Source organism: Acomys minous, assembly GCF_964271855.1.
Source record: "Acomys minous genome assembly, chromosome: 11".
Classification (NCBI taxonomy): Eukaryota; Metazoa; Chordata; class Mammalia; order Rodentia; family Muridae; genus Acomys; species Acomys minous.
In genome coordinates this window covers 67,956,170-67,982,523 of record NC_140492.1, presented here as the reverse complement: position 1 = coordinate 67,982,523, position 26,354 = coordinate 67,956,170, and the positions used below count along the sequence as shown (strand labels likewise).

The window sequence follows — 26,354 nt, the reverse complement described above, 5'->3', positions numbered from 1 at the left end:
AACTGCTCTTGAAATACTTTTATAACATGCACTTACCAACATTTAAACACTTTCTTAGACCCTTATATATTTCATTTATAACTTGTATTTATCAACGCTTATACACTTTCTCAGACCCTCAAATACTTTAGATTCACATAACTTAAACCTTCATATTCTCAGACCTTATATAGACTACACCTTTTTCTATCCAGTTATTCACCATGAGATACAGGCCGTTGAATATCGAGTGTGGTCATCCAAATGAAGGATTAATAATAAATTACAGTGAAAACTGTTTTACCACTTAACATGAAGCCTGTGAGCAAGGCAAGCCTGTTTGCCTTTTCAAATAAGAGAAGAAACATAGTACCTAGTAGTTTTAACTAGCTAATTAATTATCTAATGTACTAAAAGTGTGCCGGTAGCCGTGCCCAGGGAGCCAGGAGTAGGGACCATGCAACTTGCTTGACAAGGATCCGAGCTTGAGGTCCTTTACAGATGAACCTGAATGGACACAGGAGCTGAACCACCTGATGAAAACCTGATACCTCCTGACCCCTGAGTTCATCAGTTGTTACTTTGCCACCTATTACTTTCATAATGCTTACTTTCATTCTGCTCTCTTATCTCCTTGTCTTGATGGACTCCCCTTCCCCTGTTCTTGGTTCTCCAAAAATCACTGAGCACAGAAAGCTACATGTTCTCCCAAAACCAAGTAATAATACCTGGCCAGCAACTCATGTTTAAGGATAAGAACGTCTCTGAGCCAGGCGGTGGTGGCGCACGCCTTTAATCCCAGCACTCGGGAGGCAGAGGCAGGCGGATCACTGTGAGTTCGAGGCCAGCCTGGTCTACAAAGGGAGTCCAGGACAGCCAGGGCTACACAGAGAGACCCTGTCTCGAAAAACCAAAAATAAATAAATAAATAAAAATAAAAAAGAACGTCTCTGATGAGGAAACAATTGTTCCATACTAAATTTTGCAGTGGTTTATGATTTACAAATGGCATATGAAAAGCACTGAGGCATCGAGGAAAGAAATTTCTAGGGTTGAGCCTTTGATTAGGCAAAAGGAAAAAACACTTATGAAGCTTTTAGGAAAAAGCTTGGGTGGATTCTGAGGAAGGCATAACCAAGAGTGGAATGGTGGGCAAAGCGGCTTGGGTTAATGATTCGACTTTTACGGAAAGATTAGCTGCCACAGATAACAGAGCTTGGAATTGTCATACTAAAAAAGAAAATAATTAGGATACTAAAAGAATATATTAGAGCATTAAGGATGCAGCTACATTTTGCTATACTCAAAGATTCTACGAAAGGTGCCTAGCTAGGCATCAAGCTGAGCTTGAAAGATTAACCACAAGGTAAAGCAATGTCTAGTATTTCTATACAAAAATAGGCTAAGAATACTAAAGTCTAGTTGCTAATGTCTAGTTGAAAGGAAACCGCAAAAGCTGTGCCCTTCAGCCAAACCCGAAACTGGCTGAAGAGCTCAAACATTGAAGCGAATAGGAAGTAAAACAAACCGGGCGGTGTTAGCGCACGCCTTTAATCCCAGCACTTGGGAGGCAGAGGCAGGTGGATTGCTGTAAATTCGAGGCCAGCCTGGCCTACAAAGTTAGTCCAGGACAGCCAAGGCTACACAGAGAAACCCTGTCTCAGAAAAAAAAGAAAGAAAGAAAGAAAGAAAGAAAAAGAAAACGGTGTGCTTGCTTTTGGTATTAGTGGAGCATAGACATAGAATTTGTTTCTGTTTCCTGAAATTTGGATGAGGTTGAGATCCTGTAGAGTTTTATGCAATTATCATGTGAAATAACTAACTTTATTTACTTGTAGGTTTCTAGGACCCTCTGGATCCTTCTAGTTCCCCATTCTCCCATACTTCTCTCACCTAGAGTCCCAATAGGAGGTCCTCACATCTATCTCAATCTCCTGGTAAGTGATGACTTTCATGGGACATGCCTCTTGGCCTAGTATCCAATTACAAGTGAGTATTCGAGATATAATCTGAATAAATTAATTAAATAAAAAAATTGTTTTACTTTACTTCCCTATGTAACTAAATAAAGAACTGAGGTTTTGCTTGCTTGTATGCCTGCCTGCTGGCAGCTAACACGAACACTGGCTGTCACTCTGCATCAGTTGTCTGACTTGAGAGTTGATTTTGCACCACTCCCATGCATCCTTGCTTCAAGGACCCTCACAACATCTAGAAGTGCTAGGGCTGGTCCCCTGCAACAGTGGATCTAATTGTCCTCTAGCTGTCAAGTTACCATTAGCCTAGCCATTAATGTAATCAGAGACCTGAGAAGGATAAATTGTAACCTAGATGATCTTATGTATCAATTAAAATGGCAGAGATGAACAGCCATGTCCTGATACCTAGACAGTTGTCCCAGGTGTCTCCTGTAGTAACATGGCACCATGGTCAGAGACAGTTTGGCAATCAGTCACAGAGGCACAGAAGACAAGAGGCTGTTTCTGTGGAAGGAGAACACGGAAGACATTGACCTAACCTTGTATTCAGCAACGTGAGACAATAACTCTCCAGGTACCCAGTTTGTCCACAGTTCGGCTAACCCATAGCAGAGGGTGAGATGCTGCAAGTAGCTTTGCTTCGGTCAGTATACCAAGATCCAGGTTTAAAGCCTTCTGCCATGGCAAATCTTCTCAGAGACCTTTGGGAGTTACTAGTAGGATGTAGGATTCTCTGTCATAATTAGTTTAAATATATTTAATGCCATATTCAGCAGATCTCTGACTATGTTGGGGGCCAGCATATCTATGCTCAATCCTTCTCTGCCTTAAGCTATCTGCTCTAAACTACATCTTACAAACATAAAACAGAATGTTATAATCTGTAGATAAGTGTTAGAGGACCAGATCTGTCTAATTTTAGTATATCTGAATTCCTTGTTTCTATCTATATGTTGGCTGATTAATTTAGAAAACACCCAGGTTAACTGAACTAGTACCTAACAAAACCGTAAACTTTAATTATCCTAAAGTTTGCAATAGTAGCTTTTAAAAGGACTGGAACTGCACATAGCATTTTTAAGAATAGGCACAATACCTTAAAAGAGTTGATACATAGTATGCTGTAATCAAAATATTGCCTTAATTTTGTATCAATATACAAGGATTTAATGACCAAAAACTATCCAGTCCTACCTTGGGAATGGGGCATCATTCTCTTATAATTGTTTCATTAACTATCAGGCAATTGGTTCACTGATATAGGTGATCATCAACAGTATCAGTTATTAGTAAAACTTTAAATATATTTCTGAACTAGTATTAAAGCAAAACTTTTAATCACAAAATGGCTGCTAGTCATGTGACTGCCCTTAGCCAAGATGGCAGGGAGGCTTTGGCCCTACCCTTTTTATCACAGACTCAACATGGCGGCCAGCCACATGCTGTTAGAAGCTGTGGCAGGCTATTTGAAAACATAGCCATACTCAAAAAATAAGGTCAAACATATTCCCAAGGCAGTGATTTTTACCTTTTTAAGAATGAAGGTAAAGCATAATAACCATAAATTTAGGAGACAAAACCCAAATTTCAACAGTGTAAATAATTGAATATCTCTAAAATTAATATATCTTAACTTAAAAGTATCTTTTAGAATTACCCATTTCTAAAGTCTGCAATATAGCAGTCTGTTAATATGAATCAACATTTACAATAAGCAGAGAGCTCATTGGGACCAAGAGGCTCTAAAATTGTTGCCTTATGCCATGTGGTTATCTCAAGATGGTGGAGTCACATGGCAGGCTGCCGACCATGTGGTCCACACAGTTGTTATCTAAAGCATCTGTATTACAAACACATATGCATACATATTTGTTTTAAACAAGAGTTTGAACTTAAATTTTAAGCATCATACCCAATAAGCAAATTATAAATTCTTAGAAAAGAGTTCATAGTATAATCTTAAGCTACATAGCCTGGAGGTGATGCTTTAATACCTTATTAAAGAAATGTTGTTTTATATCGTATCTTTTATAAGTCTAGTTTTAAATACAGGACAAGAATTACATACAAACCTTAATTTAAAAGTACATTGGGAGACCTATTGGATTATGCCACTTGCTGCTTAATGGCTCCAACTCTAAATTACAAGTTTAAATTAACCTTTTTGTTACAGATGTTAAAGATTTTTAACCATCTGCAATAACTGGTAATTTATAAACAAGGTGTACAGAACAGAATAAATTTATAACTTAAATAAAAACAAGTTGAATCAAACGTATAGTGGCCACATACATTAATAAATTTAAGATAGACGGACAAAGCTATTTTACTTTCTCTAGATGTTATGTCAAAGGAAAAGTACCTTGTCACCTGTTGAACCCAATTGATACAGGCAGGAGCTAGGGCTTTCCAGCAGTGTCCGGGATCAAGTGACCAGTGTACCATGCTTGGGGTGTGGGGAGAGGGCAGGCTTGCATCCAGACTGCAAGCTGGAAAAAGCATTCAGCAAGGCCGAACAGCAGCTGCCCAAAAGTCCTGCAGTTCCTGTGTCCTCCTGGTGCTTGTTCAGCAGAAGTGGTGGGACATTTTAAAAGACAGTTATTAGGCAGACCTTGGCAACCCTGCTTCCTCCCCTCCCCAAATGCTGTACACTCAAGCCTTAGGGAGCACAAGCAAGTGGGGAACAGGCTGAGCTGTCTGAGCGCTCTGGTGTCTCGTACCTGCTAGGATCCAATAGCCCCCATGTTTGTGGCGGGTGTCCCCAGAGAGCCTTCCATGCTTGGGGCAGGCCCCTCCACCCAGAACTCAGTAGCAGTGTTCAAGCAGGAAGTGGAAGGTACCAGGCCGAAGCCACCATGCTTTCAGCCAGGTAGTGGAAAACATTGGCCAGAATGGCATCTGAGACCTGGCCCATTTCTAGAACTGAGATGTTACAAGCAAACAGTAACGCAAAAGGGCTACACAAACAGAAATGTACCAGTCCAGTGAAAGAAAAGAACCAAAATGCAGAATGGTGGCTCTGCTTAAACCAGAAAACCAGACCTGGTCTGGATGTTCTTCTTAGTTACAAGAGTCACACAAAGACAACAACAATAAAAAAAAAAGGCAACAAAGCACAAACCAACAAAATCAGACTTTCTGGTCTACACAGGTATTGAGACATTGGCACTTGCCACACCACGGAAGTGACATGCTTCATCTAGCAAACTTAAGGTTGTCTGTCCTATCCTTCCATCCATCAAAGTCTCAATCAATGCTGTACATACACAAAACAGTCATCAGACACACAGACAAACACATTCGGCTTGCCGATTTGAGACAAAATGAAAGTACCGGCTTGGCCACCCAGTAGAGCATTCAAGTCCTCCTGCTGAGGCTGTAAGTCCTCCTGATGGGGTCTGGAACATCTTCCAGACTCCCACAGCAGTGACTATACAGTGCATCTGCTAAGTCACTCCTGGCTGCCACAGGTACGGGAGTCCTGGGATGCCTGAAAACAAAACAAAAGTAGCAGACAGCCATGGCACAGACACAAACGCACAAACACACTTACCAGCCAGTGTAGGACCCTGGCAAGCCCCTAAATGTGCCCAGATCAAGAGACCCCCAAAAAAGACCACCAGGACTCGATACCGATGCAATACACACAGGGTCCTTTATTACGGCTCAAGCTCAGATCAAAATCCTTCCTGACACAACAGGATAGGAGAATGGTGCCAAGCTTCAAGGATAATGGGTTTATAAAGGGAAAAACTGTAAGCGGGAGGAAGGGTTGTGGGTCACAGGAATGTTGACCTTTAGGCAGGTTGGGTGGAGGCTGAATCATGAGGGGAAGTGTTTCATCTCAGAGGAACATTGGGGGTTGATTATATCTAATTGCCCTGGTGGAGGTTCTGGAGACTGCTGGCAGGTGCAGTATAAGGTCATTCCCGGAATGCAGGAAGAAGTAAGTGTCACCTAGATGACAAGTTCTCACAGAACATACAGACCATGGCATTAGTTACAGAACACACAGAACATGGCAGAACATTGGTCCTTGCAGCTGAGGCCTTTGATACAACCTTACCCCTCACCATCCCATGTGATCACCCTGGATTGCTTGCAGCCAGAGCCTTTCTGCCTCTGCAGGTGTGCACAGTACTGAATACATAGAGGTTCAGCAATAAAGCCGCCAACTGATCGAGCCCCATGGGAACCAACCAGCACCTCTGGGTGGAGAAGGCCACCTGTAGGGAAGTCACACCCTATGGGCGGGACTGTAAAACTGCTGGTGAACCACACCATGAAAAGCCCAGACAGGAACAAAGTGCTGGGTGGCTCCTTATAAAGACACAGAACCTAAATAGAGCTTAATCTCTCTGTTGCCTCTAATTCATATGCAGGGTGTCTGCCAGCCCTGAAAGCCAGGTAAGCAACGCATTATTCTCCAAGTTCCGAAGGGGTGGGTCACTCTGTTTGCAGGATATAAAGGAGCAATCAGAGGGAACACCTGCCATCACCTATCCGGTTCTATTGGGAACACCAGAGCAGGCTCCCTCTGGTTCTTGTCTACACACAGGGGATTTGTGTGAGTTGGTTCCTGGCCTAAGCAACCCGGGTCCTCAGGAAAGCCTGGGTGTGAGAGCTGCAAGGCCGAGCCCTGCCTTGAGTGCTACATCTCTGGGAAGACATCTCTTTTCTTAGATCGACAGGACCGTGGGTATGTGCTGTTGGCGGATAGCCTCTTTGTGTGCTTCTTACTGTTTAGAGTCTTTTTTGGTGACGTACAGAGGTCAACCTCATAGTCAAGCACTGTTCTCCAACTCTCACGAACAGCCCCACATACTTACGTGGTGTGAGAAACTCTTCCTGGCTTCCGGTTGGCAAGTACAGACCTGGAACTAACCCGGCGACAGCTTGGGCCAAGTGTCTGTACTCCACAACAAGGACTTTTACAAGAAATCCCACTTGCAATGCAGTAAGACTTTCCCCAGGAACATGGTCAACAGGAAAAAATGAGCTTTAAACAGTCAATTTTTTCCATATATTGCTAAAATGTGGTTAAAGTTTCATAGAGCCAGGTTCTAGGAGGAAGGACCTGAGACAGAATGCCAAGAGGTGGCCTCAAGCTACTGGGTGGCTGGGTTTGGAGCAATAAAAACCACGCTCTCTCAGGCATGTCTTTGCTTTCTTCCTGAATCTTTCCTCTTAACCTTTCTATTTAAAAGTCATATTAAAATATCCCTATCGAATCCTGGCTGCTTCACGCTGACTTGCTCTGAAAGTCTTTTTGACTCCAAAGCCAAAGGATCTGGTTTTATGTGAGGCAGGTAACTGCAGGTAGCAGAGTGGCCAACTCCAGGGACAATCCCTCATGCTGGGGTGTGCTTTTCAGTGATGTAGCTGCCTTTGAGTCACCCTTACTTTAGCAACTTCTCACCCATGCATAATAAATTCATGGTTCACCAAGATAGACTTGGGTAAAATGTTTTGTTTTGTTTTGTTTTTGCTCTGTCCTTGATGTTGTTTCCAGGGTGAGTATATATTTGGTGACATCTACCCAGGAATATGCACACACAAGCAGTGAAAGAAAGAAATGGATCATGATGTCTGCAGGGAAATGGCTCCAAAAGGAAAACATTATAATAAGCAAAGCAAGTCAGACTCACAAAGACAAATATGACATTTTTTTTCTTCTCAATGTGGAATCCAGATTTAAGATTGTATGTACGTGTGTATTTGCTATGCTTTTCCTAATCCATCTAGTTGCTGTGTAGAGGTTAGCTGTCGTTTCTAGTCTCAGTGTTTACACTGGACTTTGAGTTATTTATTTGGTTCGTTGCTTGGTTGGTTGGTACAGACTTATATTCCAGAGCCTCCCACTTTATGTTGCTTTTCTTAACGTAACCATTTCCGGTTTCGATACCAGCTTTCTCATACTCTCCCATTTGGTAGCACGAACGAGACCCCGTTTCTGAGGAACTGTGGCCTTCAGATTTGGGTTTGTAAATCAATTTCCTACTAACAACTTGTTTACTTAAAAAGAAAAAGACATACAGTGGGCGCTGCGCCTTATTTATGCAATCCGTCCTGTGCTGCTGTCGCGGAACTCTGGGAGCTCGAGGGCCTACTGGGGACAACCTTCCTGCCGTTTGTATCACACCGCAGTGGAAGGCAGAAGGAGGAACTCTGCATAACATACACCCTCAAGGGACACGGACAGATCCCTTGGGTCTTAATCTCCTCTCTGAAGGTGCCACCTCTCCACCGGTTTCATAAGTGATTACATGTCGCACACCTGAGCTTTGGGGGGGGGGGGCGCGGCTTCAAACCACATCAGTGTTCCTACCTCTCGGTTCCGGGACAGCGTAACTCCATTCCTGGCATTGTGCAGTTGCTCAATAAGAGCTCCTGAGTGACAGGTAGCTAGATTATGCAACATCTAGCAATTTCCCAGCCGCTGCCCTAGCCTTCTGCACGGAGGGTTTCTGATACAGGCTTGTGATTAGCACATTTGACAGGGTAGACAGCTTGGCTTACAGCAGGTAAGTGGCTTCCCTGACTTCAGTTGGTTGGTGAGTGGAAAAGTAGTTCAGGCAGTGTTCTTACCATCAGTGTGATGGAAGAAAAAAAACCACCTTTACATTTCTTTGTTTGTTTGTTTACTTTTGTGCACGGGGATGGGGTGGGGTACATGGGCCATAGTGCACACGTGGAGGTCAGAGGACAATTTTCAGAAGTCAGTTCTCTTTCATCATGAGGTTCCCAGGAACTGAACTTAGGTAATGAGGCTTGGCAAGCAGGCATCTTTACTGGCTAAGCCATCTCCCTAGCCTTGATGAAAAAACTCTAAAAGGAAAAGCTTCTATGTTGGCTCTCTCATTGCTTCCTTCAGGATTGTTTTTACCCTGCTTTTCTCACTTGGTTGGACTTGCTAAGTTATCTATAAAGGTAGTTTTCAGTGCCTGTCTGTACCACTCACTGAGCAAATGAGGTTACTTAGTTGTCTATGAGTGGCTATCAAAGGAGGGGGAAATCTGTTTTCTGTTCAGTGATGATGCAGTTAAATTTATCATAGTAAGTTATTTAGTAAATTCATCATAAAACTCAGTTTTTCTTAGTAGCAGTGGTGTTAGCTAAAAACATAAGTCGGCATATTTAAGTTTAATATGAAATCAAAGTTTTAAGTAAACTTAGATACTTCAGCAACATTAACAGCCTTTTTTTTTTTTTTTTTTTTTTTGGCTTGGCTTGGCTCACTGTCGTCAGGCACTACTTTCTATGTGGTGGCTTTCTATCTAGGCCAGTGGGACAATTCTTTCCATTCACTTGGAAGATCCCACTCCCAGTTAAAATACCTGGCCCCTCCCACCAGGTCCCCCATGAAAAAGTATCACAGACTGCCATCCTTCCTTACAAACACAGACATTCCCAAAATAGATGTGTGGATTAAAAATGAATGCTACTCAGAAAGTCTCTTGTATGCTCTTGTAGCTGTAAGGAACTGTGTTTGAAACAGTATCGACCCCAAAGCTTTGGAATCTTCCAGATACTGTCTGTGTTGAGGGGCCCACTAGATGGGTACTGGGGGGCACAGCATTACCTCCATATAGTGCACACAGAAGGCCTGGACAGGAGATGGAGATAGGGACTGAGATGTTGCTCATCTTAGGGAATGCTTTCAGAGACAGCTTAATCTGTAGGCTCCTTTTCTGACTTGGACCTCTCCTGGTAAACTTCTACTGGTGTGTGTGTGTGTGTGTGTGTGTGTGTGTGTGTGTGTGTGTGTGTGTGTCTGTCTGTCTGTCTGTCTGTGGGTGTCTGTGTGTGTTTGAAAAAGAAACTTTTTCAACATGGCCTATGGGAGTAGCTCAGTAGAATGTTCACCTGATGTGAGTGAGGCCCCAGGGTTTGATCCTTGGCATCCCACACTCACACAATGTGTGTGTGTGCCGTTTATGGTGGCAGGCACCTGTAGTCCCAGAAATGTGAGAGGCCAAAGCAGCAGGGTAGCCAGTTCTAAGCCAGACTGGGCAAACTTAGGGAGGCCTTGTCTCAAAATAAAAAGCACTGTGATATAGCTCAATGGAAGAGTGCTTTCCCAGCACGTGTGAAGCCTAGTCCTAGAGGAAAAGAAGTTTTGAAAGATACTTAGTTTTGTAGTCAGAAATGGGCTATGCAACTGTAGTCCCAGTGCTTGGGAGGCAGTGCAAGAGGATTACAAGTTCAAAACCATTGGCAGCTACATAGCAAGTTCAACGTCCTGTCAAATAGGGATGGCAAGATGGCTCAGTGGTTAAGAGCACTGCCTGCTCTTCCAAGGGACCTGGGTTCAATTCCCAGAACCCACATAGTAGCTCACAACTGTCTGTAACTCCAAGATCTGACACTCTCACACCAATGCACATAAATTAAAGTTAAATAAAATGTTTAAAATAAATCAATAAATTGCTTCTCAGATTAGCCCTAGTAAGATGAACCTCCCTAGGCTCTAAACTGAAGCTCAGAAAAAGAGGCAAGAACCACAGTCAGTCTTGATGGGCACCATTATTTTTTCCCAACAGCGTCAGGTTTGGGTCTCTTAATGAGTTTACTTTTAGGTGCACAAAAGAAAGAAGAGACCCAGAGTGTGATAGGAGAACTTTTGTGGTCTCATTAGCAAACCCCCCCCCCCTTAAATACAATGTTGAGATGAAGCAAGCACCGCGTTTTCCTGTCAGATACAGGAAGTAGAAAGGGACATATTTGAGGAGTGTTTATTTTCAGTTGCAGCTGGATTAGGACTCTCATCTGGGCAGGCAGTGGAAAGTCAGATGGTAAGGCCCACGCCTTCCTGGTCCTGCCCAGGTGACAGTGTGGCTGTGAAACCATCGGAGAAGATGGAAAGTGGTGACAGCCCCGCCTTGGTTTCATCTCAAATAGAGACCTGGATAGAAGCCGGCTCTTCCAATGCCTTGATCAAATGTTTGCTACAATTATTGGGAAACAATTAGGAAACTTCATTTTATTTACACGAACAGCTCACTCGCACAGTCTAAGGTTAGAACACGAACAAACCCTGTCCAAAATATTGACTCAGAAAATGCCCTGTTTGGGTCAAGGGTGGCGTTAGGACACAGTGTTTCAAGTCACATTCAGCCATTCTGATTTCAGTTATAAAACTGCTCAAGTCCGTCCTTCGGGCCCCACAATAGCGCTCATCGCGGCAGCTCTACACACCGACATATCCTGGATCTTGTTCCCCCACAGAATGGGTCTAATCCAGCTTCTGGCGTTCTGCACCCTGGCTGCATGCTGCATGGCGCGTTCTCCTCCCGGGCAACCGCCACCAGACCCCCCCTTCTTCCGCCTGCGTCCCCGAAACTGTAACGACTCTGATGTGCTGGCGGTTGCAGGCTTTGCCCTGCAGAACATCAACAGAGACCAAAAGGACGGCTATATGTTGAGCCTCAGCCGAGTGCATGGAGTTCGGGAGCACTTCCAGGCAAGTGGCAGCCTTTGAACAGGCTGCAGCAACTAGCCAGCAGCGGGGTGGCAACTTAGGGGCTATTTGTCAACAGGTGCTTTCCAGCCTGGAAACTCAGCGCTCTGCCATCGTCAGCAGGGATGCTAGAACACTCTTGCTGTCACAAGTGATAGGAGTGATTCTACACTGTCTGGAGTCTAGGCTTCAGTAGCATTGCGGCACATCTGCGCTTCCGGTTTCGCAGGAAGAAGCCGCTTGCTGGCTAACGGTCTGCCGAGTTGTCCTGGGATTGTTCATGTGTATCTCTCCAACCCTACTGCAGGACGACATGGGGTCTCTGTTCTACCTCACACTGGATGTCTTAGAGACTGGCTGCCATGTGCTCAGCAGAAAGGCACAGAAGGACTGCCACCCGAGGATTTTGCACGAGTCTGTAAGTACTTATTCCCAGGGGCGGGCTCACTGTCCGCCATCTGCTCATTTTTGTCTTTGTTAGCTCCGAGGCAATGGGCCCGTGTGCTAATTTTGATCATGGAGAAAAGAACCAATTTTAGCTGCGGGGGGTGGGGGGGGGTGTTTGTCCTGCGATGTCCTTTTGGGGTCTTGCTGAATAGACTTGAAAAGTTTCCCCAAAATTGTTTTCTGCCCTTTGGCCCATGAGCCAGTGTTTAAACTCTCAGAGACAGAGTGAGGGGGCGGGGGTGAGATATTCTGGTGTTTGAATAAGGTAAACAGCAGCAGTAATGGAGAGTGGCTTGTTTTCTTTTGCTTGGTTTTGTTTTAATGAAAATTAATGTGAGGTTTTCAGATAGGAAAGGGGATGGTTTATGGTGTGAAGGTTGTCAGGGGTCTCTGGGAGAGCGCCCTGAAACACAAAACTAAAGGGCCACAGAACTCATCCTTTCTTCTTTTAAAAAAAACACGAATTATTTTATTTTTCTATGTGTATGGGTACCTTGCCTGCAGGTATGTGTGTGCCCCGCATCCATGCAGTGACCAGAGAGACCAGAAGGTGGCCCCTACCCCTTCACCTCTGCCATCCCCCCTCCCCCCTCTTTCCCCTCTCCTCCCCCCCCCCCCCCCCCCCCCAGTGCCCAGAACCAGACTTTCAGATGGTTGTAAGCCACCTGATGCGGGAACTGTGAACCAAACTCTGGTTCTCTAGAAGGACAGCAAATGTCTTAACCACTAAGCCATCTCTCCAGCCTTGAGCTCAACCTTGCCAAGATGGCCACTGCCAAGACTTGAAACCGTCGGAGTCAGTTTTCACCTGGCTCTCAATGATCCTGGGGTCTTTTCCATGCACTGATGCAGACTGCCATGGAAGCCAGCATGGGTCCTCAGTGGTTTGAAGTAAATCTTTCTTTCTTTCTTTTTCTTTTTCTTTTTCTTTCTTTTCTTTTTTTTTTTTTTTTTTTTTGAGACCGGGTCTCTCTGTGTAGCCTTGGCTATCCTGGACTCACTTTGTAGACCAGGCTGGCCTCAAACTCACAGCGATCTGCCTGCCTCTGCCTCCCAGAATGCTGGGATTAAAGGCGTGCGCCAACACCGCCCAGCCTAAAGTAAATCTTTTGATCCAAATTACCTTTTGTAATCATCTGACCAAACATACCAACGTGCACCTGGTTGTGAAAAACAAATGCTCTGTGTGCCCTCTTGTTATAGTTGGTGTAGTGATACCAGACTCACAGAGATGTGCATGCTCCCCCCACAGGAGCACATGGGTTAGGAGTTTCTTTCTCACATAATTTCAAACTTGAAGCTCTTGACCAGCGAGTTTGATTCTGGGCATGGTTTGGAGGCCCCATTTTCTCCTGTGCTTACCTCAGACGTCTAACCTGTGCCTCCCTAGGTCCCCATGCTCACTGGGCTACCGAAAGAGAAAAGATGGAGAAAAACAAAGCAAAACAAAAAACGTGCTGATGTGGTAGTGGGGCGTGGCAATGCAAAGCTGTTTTGACTCTGTTCCCACAGTTAGAAGTTCCCACATCTAAGTGTGAGGGGCCTGGGAAGGTAGCTGTGTCCCAGGAAAAGGTTGAACAGTTTGATGACAGATAGCCGTTCTTCCCACCCAAAAGCACAGAACTTGATGTTAAGTTTCTTGTTACATTTAAATTAAAATTCTACTCAGGGAGGAATGGGGAGGGTTGTGGGGAGGGAGGGTGGGGGTGGTTTTAAACTCATGGTTCCCTGCATGCACCATCAATTGTGTTTCTTTGTTTTTCCTAGGTTTATGGTCAATGCAAAGCGATGTTTCACATTAACAAGCCAAGAAGAGTTCTCTACTTAGTTGCTTATAACTGCACCCTCCGCCCAGGTAAGAGTCCAGAGGGTTTTGTACATCTTAACGGAAGATAGAGCAGAGCGTTGAACTAGGCCTTCGTCAAGTTGGCATGCAGTCTCTCCTCCCTCGCTTGCTCTGTAAGCAGCCATGGCTTAATCCTCCAGCGCTGCCTCCCTACCAGCATTCACTACACACCCCTTCTCCCAGGGGAAACCCTCAAGAGCTAAGTCCTGCTCCAAATCCTACATTGTCTGTCTTGAGGGAGTGACGCACCATCAACAGCTGGTCCCAGGTTCCTTTCTGTCTGTACCACTGTTCTGACACCCTTTCAGCTGGCTGGTACTGTAGTCTGAACACATGCCACACTTCCCCATCTCTGCACTTGCTTGACTCACTTCCCTCCCACTGAGTATATATCCTGGGGAACTCAGACTCCTTAAGGGACATCCCAGATGCTCTTTGCACAATGATGCTTTCCTGGTGTACACTTTTTCCACTTTGGCTAAAACATGCATGACCATGATTTATAGTCTTACATCTTATTTATATCAAATTTCAGATGTCCTTACAGTTGCTGAATAACAGGCAAGAATAAGACCAAACTGTTGACTGAAATAAGCATGTGCACTCCTTCTGGACCCTGCTTTTCATAGAGGGCCACTGAACAGCGGGGAATCCATTGCATGGGAAAGTAGAGAATGTGTACTCAACAGACCGCATGCATGTGCTCGCTTTGTGAATCTTGTTAAAGTGTGTAGTCTGATTCCATTGGCCCACTGGGGCCTGAGAGCCAGGGTTTCTAACAAGCCCCAGATGGCCACAAGGAAGGAAAGACACACCAGAGCAGATACTGTACATGCCACAGCTTACACTTCCTCACTGGACCAGGCTGAAATAAATTAGAGGGCATCTGAGAATAGTGCCAGTCATTTCACAGGTGTCTGGAGTTGGGGACAAGGCACAAGTGGCAGGCTGCGGGCACAGCTCTCCCATCCACTTCCTCCATCCCCAAATATTCATTAGACAGTGGGTTTTCTCTGAAAATGCTCCTCTGGCTCTATGATCATACATTTGCGGTCTCCAGCTCCTCCCAAAGAGATCATAGCTGCACTGACAGCATCACCATTCTCTGCCGTCTCATCCTTTCTGACGTACTTGCAGTTTCTAACTAAAGGTGGTCTGCTTCCACCAGCATGATGTCACTTGCTTAACAGGCGTCTACTGAATACTCAATATGTGTTAGGGTTCTTTCTTGGTGCTAAGGACCACAGATAAGCAAGTCGTGGAGATAATGAAATGCCAGCCTTTCAAAGGCCCTTGTCTACAGGAGCAGCAATGAAAAAGGACAGTGAGCTAGGGAGGAGACTGATGTGCTAACTGTTTTTGGCACTGAAAGACAATGTTGTCATCTACAAAGTTCATATCCAAGAACTGTGTAACTGAGTTGCAAAAAACAAAAACAAAACAAAACAACAACAACAAAAAACAACTCATGTTTTAAGTATATTTTTCAATTTCATGTTGGACCACATTCATTGCCATCTTTGACTCTGCATAGCCCACACCGTTGGTTAGGCATGCCCTATGTGGCTCTGAACAAAATTCCTACAGCAAATAAGTCCGTGATGGAGCAAGGCTATCTCGCTTTGATTTCTTTTTAGTTACAACAGTAATGCTGCTTAGAGACTGGACATTAGCTCGGGTGGTAGAGCATCAAGCATGCATGAAAGTCGGCTTGGATCCTAGTGCCGGAGAAGTCAAGCACAACGGCATGTGCCTACAAGCCTAGCCTCCAGCAAGAAGATCGGTAGTTAAAGCTTCCCTTTGGTTATGTAGGCCAGCCTGGCATACATGAGACCTTGTCTCACAAAGGAAGGAAGGAAGGAAGGAAGGAAGGAAGGAAGGAAGGAAGGAAGGAAGGGAGGGAGGGAGGGAGGGAGGGGGAAAGAAAAGAAAGAAAGGAAAGCAAAGATAAAGAAAAGCACTATTACTGTCAACTATCATATTGCCAAAACTAAATGCTTTCCATGAAAAGATGCCATTCTCACTGTGTCCTTGCCAGTTCTGGGTATTATAATTTTATTATAATTTTGCCTCCAGTTATAGTTGTATGATTTTTGACTATTATTAGGACTGAAGATTAATAATATTTACAAACTTTTCTCCCCAATAGTTTCTCGAAGACAGATGCAGTTAATATGCCCTGACTGCCCAAGCCCCAATGACTTGTCAAACCCCAGGGTTCTGGAAGCTGCCACGGAGTCACTTGCGAAGTTCAACAGTGAGAACCCCTCAAAACAGTACTCCCTCGTCAAAGTCACCAGGGCTACCAGCCAGGTAAAACTAAAATGCCCGGGCCAGTTACACGGACTGTAGCTGCAGGGGATCTTAGGTTAGGAAGAGGATGTCTAGGCATGCCATCTGCTTAGGGCTCGGGAGCCTTTCTCTGCATCCCCATTTCCAGCAGATCCACAGAGCATTCACTTGTGTTACAGCTCTGGTTAGCCCTTGGAATTTGCACAGGTAGCCCCGTGACTTGACTTGATCTCTCCAACCTTAAAGCAGGAAGAACAGACTCCTGGTCTCGTGTGGGTTTGGGGTGAAACAGGTGCACTGTGTTCTGACTGATGGTGGAGCGTTTAGCAAGATGGCCTTGGCTTCTTCGTTAAGGCCTGGGGAGGAGGTATTGAGCTTCATGAGTTACGGGATAAGGGGCGCATCTGTGCTTCAATTACGTTGGTAGCTCTCTTGTATAAATAAAAACTTAAAGGCCAATCTTCTTAAGGGGAAATGAGCTGGCTGAGAGAAATGTCTGGGGTGCCCTTGACATCCTTAACAGTGAAGAAGGCACCCATGTATGTCTTCTACATAACAAAATTACCGACACGGTCTTGTGCCTGTGGGGACTTTGAGGAACAGTGAGTCTGTGGGTTGACAGAGCTTCGGGATCAGTTCTGCAAAAGGAATGTTAGAAACCCTGAGTCTTCCCTGGGGTAAGATGCTAATCTCTTAACGCTTATTTCATGACAGTGGGTGGTTGGCCCTTCCTACTTTGTGGAGTATTTGATCAAAAAGCCACCATGTACTGACTCCGAGGCCAGTTGTTCTGCCCAGCCCTCCGACTCTGAGGTGAGTTAACGGCGGTCTGTGCAATCTATAGGCATTCACAGATCACCAATATTTTTGAGCACACATCATACTGGGGTGTCCCAGAACACAGGCTGCTTCTCCTTCCCTCAAGGAGATAGTTCCACTTTTGTTTTATATTCACAGACCTGTGCCACTATAACTACTTTATATTTTTTAAAAAATATTATTAGCTCTTACGAGCAACCCCATCTCTATTAAGAAATTTCCCATTGCTGCCCTCAGAAGCCCCTAGAAACAATGAAGCCGATTTCTGTCTCAATAGCTTTGTCCATCTGGACACTTCATACAAATGGAATCATACAGGATGCTGGGGTGAGGGAGAGATATTTATTTTTTAAAGAAACTGGCACAACTGACACCCTCAGACTAGCCAATGAGTGCTGGCACTGAAGTGCAGCCCCACAGACCTGTTCTCTATAGTCCACGCCAGTGCTCACAGCAGAAGGTCTACACATCTTGACAATTCAGAAAGTTCTAGATAATGTGGAGTATCCAGCTGTTCTTGCCACAAGCCGTTTCTCTGAGATCCTCTGAGCCACAGCAATGGAGAGGAAAAGGGACGGTTGGGCCACCATTTTACTTTAATGGATTTTCCCCACCTTGAGGATTTCTGGTCTTTTCTTCATGTGACATAGAGGAAGGTATAGAGTAATGTTCAAAGAACCAGTTCCGATGGATTTTTGATAAGACACCACAGCCAAGGAAACATATAAAAGATAGGGTTTTTTTAGGGGGGTCCTTATAGTTTCAGAGGGTTAGCATCCATGGCCATCATAGAGTAGCAGACAACAAGGCACTGTTCTGAGAGCTTATATTTTTTTTTTTTTTAAGATTTTATTTACTTTACGTATATCAGTGCTCTATCTACATGTGCACCTGCTCACCAGAAGAGGGCACCAGATCTCATTATAGATGGTTGTGAGCCACCATGTGGATGCTGGGAATTGAACTCAGGACCTCTGGAAGAGCAGTCAGTGCTCTTAACCACTGAGCCATCTCTCTAGCCCCGAGAGCTTATATCTTGATCCACAAGCAGGAGGCAGAGAGAGCTCACTGGGAATGGCGTGGGGTTTTGAAACCTCAAAGTCTACCCCCAGTGACACACCTCCTCCAACAAGGCCACACCTCCTAATCCTTCCCAAACAGTTGTACCAACTGGGAACTGAGCATTCAAAAATATGAGCTCATTCTCATTCAAACCACCACATAAGTATTTCTCTAAGGAAGAAACTAGAGATATATGAAAAGAAAGCTTTAGTGTTTAAAAAAAAAAAGTAGATTCTATCTAGTTGTTTGACAAGAGAGACTATTAAGTACAGAGGAATACTAGGTAGCCATTATAAAAATAATCACTGAGGGAAAAAAAACATAGAAGACTATCAATTGCCATTCAAAGATTTTTACAATATATTGTTCAGTGACAAAATGACGATAAAATATCATAAGTAATATGATCTTAGTGTTTAAATGAAAACCATAGTACATAGGAGAGAGATCAGAAGAAAAGGATCAAAGAATCGCAAGCAATGAGAACCATTCATGGAGTTGCCAGTCATGTCTCTTTCTTTTTGTTTATATAGTTCTAAATAATAATCCATTACATTTGTAATAAAAACACAATACTTTTATTTTCAAATCAAAGGCTAAAGAGCTGAGAGTGGGTTTGCCTGAGAAGACAGAAATTCATTCAGAGCCCTTTAAGGGCTGCTGTTGAGAAGAGAGCACCAAGTTCCTAGCTGATTCCAGGGCAGACCCAGGGCCAGGCAGTGGACAGTGTATAGACACCGGGGCACCTTCCTAAAACCCACTCTTCCCATTGTCAGAAGCAAGCTAGACTAGGCTGGTTTTTAGATAATTCAGAGGGAACTGGCCTTAAGCCTGCCCCTTTCCAAGGCAGGGGCAGGAAAGCATGGTGCAGCTGTGTGTCTACACAAGCAGGAAGTGAGGGGCTTGCATCTCTGCTCACCGGTGACTTGATACTCACTGGACACCTTCCTTTCTCTCAGCCCGTTGGTCTTTGCCAAGGTTCTCTGATTCAAGGACACTTTAAAAAGCTCGTCACTGTGACTTGTGAGTTCTTCGAATCTCAGGTATTTATTTTTTTAATATTATTATTATTTTGTGTTTGCACAATGTACATGTATGAGCACATGGGCCATGGCAGGCATGTGGAGTCAGAGGACATCTCAGTGTGCAGTTTGTTCTCCTACCTTTACGCAGGTTCTTGGGGTGGGGGGCGGGGGGAGTTGAACTCTGGTCGCTAGGCTTGCAGGACTGTGACATTCCCCCATTGAACTCTATCATGATAACCCCAGGTGTTTTTCAACGGAATCAGGTGATCTACTTCTAGGTTCCTATGCTCCCCCCTTTTGGGGCAGGACCCCCTTTCCTGAGGCTATATAAGCTCATACCTATAAGAGAGAAGTGTGTTCTTCTGTTTTAGTTGCAGTGTGGCCCTGAAGAATAAAGGAGAAAAGCCTTCAAGGCACTAAACTCAGTGTCTCCAAGAAACCTCTCTGGCCTCGGGGACAATCACTTCCACAAAAATATTCAATCCCTCTCCACAGATACTAAGTATTTGTTGTGAGGTAACCTGATCCAGTCATGGGGGCAGGGGGGTGGCCTGTGTTTCTCCCCTCCTCTGCCCCTGTGAGCTCTGTGGCCATCAGCACTTACCTACCTGTCTGGGTCTTGCTATCCTCATCCCCTGCCTGTTCCGATCCCTAAGACCAGTGAGAGGACTTTGCATGGAGGGCACTATCCTGAGCCTGGCACAAGACAATCAAAGAAGCCACCCCGCTGCCACTCCTGGGAGCAAATGCAATTCACTGGGGACCCCGGGCACCTCCTTAAGCCCCTCTGACCACTGCTCTGAAATGAAAGACCTTCTGTCCAGCTTCCACAGGTCTGAGTTCCAGTTGGCCCTTACCTGTTTTGATATTAATCTTCTTCTCAGGAGGTCCATCCCTGTAGCTCAGTGGTTCTCAGCCTGTGGGTCCATGACCCCTTTTGAGGGTTGAATAATCCTTTCACAGGGGTCGCCTAAGAGTATCGGGAAACATAGATAATTTACATTACAATCCATAATAGCAGCAAAATGACAGTTATGAAGTAGCAATGAAAATAATTTTATGGTCGGAGGTCACCCCAACATGAGGAACTGTACTAAAGGGTCCCAGCACTAGGACAGTTGAGGGCCACTCCTGTAGCTGATTTTTCTAAGCATTCAGACAGGCTCCAAGCAAAGATGGGTGTCGTGCCTGTAGTCTCAGCACTCAGGAGACTTGAGGCAGAAGATAAAAACTTTGAGCCTGGGCTATCCAAGACCATGTTACAAATATGCAGTCGCCTCGGGAGGCAGAGGCAGGCAGATCACTGTGAGTTCAAGTTCAGCTTGGTCTACAAAGAGAGTCCAGGACAGCTAAGGCTACACAGAGAAACCCTGTTTCGAAAAAACAAAACAAAAAAATTATGCAGTCACAAAACAGCTTTGCCTGGTACAGGATGTGTCAAGGCATTTCCCGGTAGAATTAATTCTGCATTTGAAAACATTGTTACTTCAGGCTCAGGTCCCTGGAGGTGAAAACTCAGCTGTTACACAAGAGCCCAAGAAACTCCCCACAGTGGATGAGACCTCTCAGAACGGGGGCCCCACCAACTCCCCCTCCACAAGTGCACCGAGAGGATCTGTCCAGTACCTCCCTGACCTGGATGCTGAGAAGCCTGAAGACTCCAAGGGAAAAGCTGAGGAAGCCTTTCCCGTGCAGCTGGATCTGACCACGAATCCCCAGGGGGACACACTGGATGTTTCCTTCCTCTACCTGGGGCCTGAGGAAAAGAAGCTGGTGGTACTGCCTTTCCCTGGAAAGGAACAGTTCTCCACTGAGTGCCCAGGGCCCGCTACAGAGACCAACCCTCTGGTCCTCCCACCCTGAGAATCACAAACAGGGCTCCATAGGGGTGTGGTCCCCTGCACCAGGTGACAGGTGATGGGAACGAGGCAGATGATCAAATATAGACAGGCTAATAAAGTGTGTCCTTTTGATGTTTCCTGATCTCAACATGTTGTCTGGAGAAGGGCCACACTGGTCGTGTGGGTTCTGTGTGCTGGGTGGCATCCTGCACAGACCACCTGGCCTCTGACTACCTTCCATTTTTCCTCCTTTCCTTTTTTTAACATCTTTACTCATGCAGAACTGGCATCATACGCATATGCCAGACTAGCTAGAACCTCACTAGATGATTCCCTCTAATGGCTCTAGTGTACTCTATGAGGCCTACTGTCGTCCAAAATGCTCTTCGTGTAGCTTATGACCATGATGTCCGTCTCTAGTAACTTTTCATATTTTTTATGATAAAAATGCAATGTTGTTAAATGAGGTACTATAGATATCCTCCAGCTTTCTTTTTTTTTTAATGTTATTTATTTATTATTTATACAGTATTCTGCCCCCATGTGTGTTTGCATGCCAGAAGAGGGCACAAGATCTCATTTTAGATGGTTGTCAGCCACTTATGTGGTTCCTGGGAATTGAACTCAGGACTTTTGGAAGAACAGACAGTGCTCTTAACCACTGAGCCATCTCTCCAGCCCCCAGCTTTCTTTCTGTAATTAATTTTTTTTCATATGGTCAATTTTGACCATATTGCCTCCATTCCCAATCAACTCTCAACTTCATGTTCTTTCTCTTTCTTAAAAATAAAAAAGGCACATAACACAAGACCAATCCTTCCCTCAAAGGCACGAAACAAACAAAAACAATCAAAAAAAATCATGGAGCCCATTTTTTGCTGGTTTAACTGCTCCTGAGCATGAGGTTTGTCCTGGAGTGTGGTCAATATATCCAGTGTCACTCCATTGAAAAAAATTTGATTTTCCCCATACAAGCAGTTGTCACCGGTTGCAAATAGCTTCTTCGCTGGAGATATCTGCTTCTTTTTCTGTGCTATAATTGTATCTGGCTTGAGCTTACACGATCTTGTGTATTATGTCTCCATCTCTGTGAGATCGTATAGGCATAAGCCCTGTTGAATATGGAAAATGATGCTACCTTGCAGTAGTCATCTAGCACCTCGGCTCGTAGAATCTTCCCACCTCCTATTCTACATAGATTCCTGAACCTTGAAGGGAGGAATTTGATAACATCATCCTACTAAGGAATCACTCTTTGCACATGGTCCAGTTTGTGGGTCTCTGTGTTAGTTACCACCTACAGCAAGAATAAGCTTCTCAGATGAAGGCTGAGGGATACTCTAACATATAAGTATAGCAATATGTCATTTGGAGTCATTTTATTGCTATTTATTATTTAGCAAAATGATAGTAGGTTTTTTCCCCCTGGGCCCATGACCTATCTAGTCTCAGATTCTTTGCCTTATTAACATGTTGGGAATGGGTTCCATCTTGTAGAGCAGGACTCAGATCCACCCAAGAAGTGGGTGGTTTCTGCCACAATATCTGTGCCACTATTGCACCAGTGGGTATATCTTGCAGGCAAGTTGCTATTTTCGGTCACAGAGTTTGTAGCTGTGATTGACAGTTACTTCTCTTCTCCAGTAGTGTGCACCATGAATGATAGTCAGTAAGGTGAAGCTTCTAATTGGGCAGCAGCTCAATTCCTCCATGTTTGATAACATAAATGCTTATCACTTTGTTTCTTAGTTCATTGATTTCTCTCTCTCCATATATATAATATAGAGAGAGATATAATGCATATAAATTTTATTTTGTGTTCATTAGTGTTTTGCTTACATGTATGTCTGTGTAAGGGTGTCATAAGCCTTAAAACTGGAGTTACAGACAGGTGGGAGCTGCCGTGTGGGTGCTGGGGTCGAACCTGAGTCCTCTGGAAGAGCAGCTGGTGCTCTTTATTGCTTAGACATCTCTCTAACCCCTGAATTTTTCTTTACATTTCTCTTTAAGTAATTACTTTGAACTCTTTTGTCAAGTAGCTCATAGCTCTGCTTTTCCTAATGGTAGATTTCTGGTGCTTTCTTTGCATGGTTGTATTTGAACAATGCAGCATTTGTCAGTGACTGGATAGGTGACTTGTCACAGTCATTGTAGTCAGAACATCTATAGTTTTTTGGCAGGCCACCTTATTTGGTCCAAAAACAGGCTTCCTGCTAGAGCTATTGTACGGTTGGCCTGTTACTCGAGTGTGGTGGTCAGTCTGGTTTCCTGTGAAAGTATTCCCATGAATGAATAGTATTCTAATTGGTGTTCAGGAACATGGGTGATCCCAAAACAACTGCATCACTGCCAACATTCCCACCACACATGGGGATCTCATGAGTTCTATATCATACACTCTCCATATCCCATTTCCTGCTTCTGACCTCTCGTTTATCATGTCAGAAAATACGTATGCTCGGCTTTACAGATGAAGTGTGCACAACTAAACACATTTCCTCCCCTCCTTGCCTCCCCTAGGCTTAAAGGACTATCTTGGATTGCCTGAACTCTTTCCAACCCTTAGCACCTTTTCATCTGCCATCAAGGTCTAGAGTCTTGACAATGGGCCCTCTGGCTAGGACAGAGACACAAAGAAGAAAATTTTATGCCTCTCTCTCTCTCTCTCTCTCTCTCTCTCTCTCTCTCTCTCTCTCTCTGTGTGTGTGTGTGTGTGTGTGTGTGTGTGTGTGTGTATGTGTGTGTGTGTGTGTGTGTGTGTGTGTGTGCGCGCGCGTGTGCGTGCATGCCTGCCTGTCTGTTTGTCCTGTGCCATCCACTGGTAACACCAGATACACTACTTTCCATTCTTATGAAAACCCTCAGAACAAACATTGAAGGGACTGAAGTACACATCATGACATTCAACTGTGGTCTTCCTTTTTCTTTTCTTTTTTTTTTTAATTATTATTATTTTTCTTTATTTTCTTTATTTGTATACAATGTTATGTCTGCATGTATACCTGCATGCCAGAAGAGGGCACCAGATCTCATTATAGATAGTTGTGAACCATCATTTGGTTGCTGGGAATTGAACTCAGGACCTTTGGAGGAGCAGTCAGTGCTCTTAACCTCTAAGCCATCTCTCCAGCCCCCTTTTTCTATATTTAAGAAATCACAGAACCAAATTCCTCTCAATTGGAAGCAGACGTGCACGTATGCATGTGGGATCAATCGGGGTCTGACAAGAAACAGAAGGGCAAATCAACCCAGGTTAAAAAGCATAGGTGAGGCTCTGCAATAAACCCATTAGGCCAGGGAAGGGAAGGGCAAAAGACGTTGAGATACCTGGAGAACAGCCACAATAGAAGGCCTTTAGCATCCTAGGCCAAGAAGGCAGGAAGAGAAGTGGCAGGCTACCCAAGGCCAGTGTGAGCTGAGCTTTGGATCAGGACCTGCCTTGGGGAAGCAGCCTTGGTGACAGCATAGAGAACCTGAGGCTGACCAACTGGATAAGCACCACTGCCTTCTTCCTCTCTCCTTCTGTCTTCTCTACACTGTGGCTCTTTGAGCCCAATAGTAAACCAACTACCAGGGAAACTGGCATTCACTAATCCCTGGGAATCCTGAGAAACAGGGCCAGATAGAGAAAACCAAACAAGAGACAAATGTGGGGGCAAACAGACCATCACCAGTCCCAGCAGTGGATTTTCCTAAGGGTAGTCTACAAGCCACACTGAAAGAAGGGTGAGGAAGGACCAAGCTTGGACTTCGTGACTCCCTCTATCACCCCCTTCTTCTCTTGACTAAGGTCTTGAAGTAGGCTGTTTCTATGCTTACCCATCCTTATCCACCATTCTGTCTTTTCTACAATCTACTAATTGGATGCTAAGAGCATCCTTAGTCTAAGGTCAAAGCAGAGTCTTCTTTTATATCTACTCACACTCTGAGTTGACGGCCATGCTGACTTGTCTACTCTTCAAACTTCCTCAAGCAGACATCCTGTCTTGCCTTTGTGCCTCTTGCCTTGACAACAATACCCTCCGAGACCCAAACTCAAGTTCCTGTTCTCCTCTGGTTCACCTCTTAGATGCATGCAGTTTATCTAGTTTTCAGTTCTAAGTCTTCAAAGGTGAGCAAGGCAATCAATATTCTTGTCAAATAATCAGTAGCTAGCAAGCAGAAGGCCCTGGGTTCAGTTCTCAGCTCTGGTAAAAAAAAAAAAGAAAAGAAAAGAAAAAGAGAAAGAGAGAAAGAAAGAAAGAAAGAAAGAAAGAAAGAAAGAAAGATGACACCATGGAAAAGTGCTTTGATTTCAGTCCTTAAAGCAACATGGATACATTATTGGTGACTCTTATTATTATTAATGTGTTCAAAATGGATGCTAATACTAATTACATTTCTAGTTGTATGGTATTACAGTTGCTGCTGGGCTGGTGAGATGGCTCAGGGGGAAAGATCATTGCTTCTAAACATCATTGCTACCAATAATTATTACTATCAATCACCGTTGCTACCAATCATTGCTATCAATCATCATTGCTACCCAATCAACATTGAGTTCGATCTCCAAGACCCATATAGTAGAAAGAGAGGAACAACTCCTGAATTTGTTCTCTGACCTCCCTGCTATTCCTGTGGTTCTGAGTCACAGTGTTGGGTCTCCATAGGTCAGTGGAAGCAATTCTAAAAGTTCACTCTTGAATACTGTTCCAAATGTGCTCCTTATACTTCTAGAGCCAGCCTTGGCCTTTGGTGAGCAATACCATTTTGAACACATTAATAATAATACGAGTGGATAAAGAAACTGTGGTACATTTACACTATGGAATACTACTCAGCTATTAAAAACAAGGAATTCCCAAAATTTGTGGACAAATGGATTGAACTAGAAATGATCATAATGACTGAGTTAACCCAGAAGCAGAAAGAATTAAATGGTATATACTCACTTATATCTGCATACTAGCCCAAGGGGCATGTCCCATGAAAGTCTTCACTAACCAAGAAACTGGGACAGAAGGGAGGACATCCTATTGGGACTCTAGATGAGAGAAGCATGGGAGAATGGCAAAGTTGAAGGATCCAGAGGATCCTAGAAACCTACAAGAAGAAAATTATGATAGGCAGATTTGGGCCCAGGGGTCCCACTCAAACTATGACACCAGCCAAGGACAATACAGGCCGAAAACTTCAAACCTCTACCCAGATCTAGCCAATGAACAGGACATTCTCCACAGTTGAATGGAGAGTGGGGTATGACTTTCACACGTACTCTGCTGCCTCATATTTGACCAGGTCCCCTGGATGGGGAGATCTGGTGGCACTCAGAGGAAGGATAGCAGGCTACCAAGAAGAGACTTGATACCCTATGAGCATATACAGGGGGAGGAAGTCCCCCATCAGTCACAGTCATAGGGGAGGGGAGTAAAGGGAAAATGGGAGGAAGGGAGGAATGGGAGGATACAAGGGAGGGGATAACCATTTAGATGTAATATGAATAAATTAATAAAATAAATATATACATATTTAAAATATTAAAATAATAATAAGAGTCACCAATAATGTTAATGTATCCATGTTGCTTTAAGGACTGAAGTCAAAGCACTTCTCCATGGTGTCATT

The 26,354-nt window shown here is 44.3% G+C and overlaps 1 protein-coding gene across 2 annotated transcripts; it reads left to right on the top strand.

Annotated features, from left to right (window-relative positions):
- The first annotated feature begins 8,401 nt into the window (after positions 1-8,401).
- FETUB (fetuin B) lies at positions 8,402-20,892 on the top strand. 2 transcript variants are annotated; one of them, XM_084802649.1, is made up of 8 exons: positions 8,402-8,482; positions 11,187-11,421; positions 11,726-11,836; positions 13,633-13,720; positions 15,861-16,024; positions 16,718-16,816; positions 18,844-18,927; positions 20,401-20,892. In XM_084802649.1, the coding sequence occupies exons 2-8, from the start codon at positions 11,188-11,190 to the stop codon at positions 20,770-20,772; spliced, it is 1,152 nt and encodes a 383-aa protein (XP_084658775.1). In that variant the 5' UTR covers positions 8,402-8,482; position 11,187; the 3' UTR covers positions 20,773-20,892. The 2 variants fall into 2 exon arrangements, with proteins under 2 accessions (XP_084658775.1, XP_084658776.1); XM_084802650.1 differs by lacking the exon at positions 8,402-8,482 and having other exon boundaries at positions 11,093-11,421.
- Positions 20,893-26,354: the final 5,462 nt, after the last annotated feature.

What these genes read in the sequence shown, in the direction of transcription:
- FETUB (XM_084802649.1), top strand. Translation starts at nt 11,188, where the DNA reads ATGGGTCTAATCCAGCTTCTGGCGTTCTGCACCCTGGCTGCATGCTGC. An exon ending in CGAGGATTTTGCACGAGTCT is followed by an intron (nt 11,837 to 13,632) that starts GTAAGTACTTAT and finishes TGTTTTTCCTAG; the next exon opens with GTTTATGGTCAATGCAAAGC. An exon ending in TAACTGCACCCTCCGCCCAG is followed by an intron (nt 13,721 to 15,860) that starts GTAAGAGTCCAG and finishes TCTCCCCAATAG; the next exon opens with TTTCTCGAAGACAGATGCAG.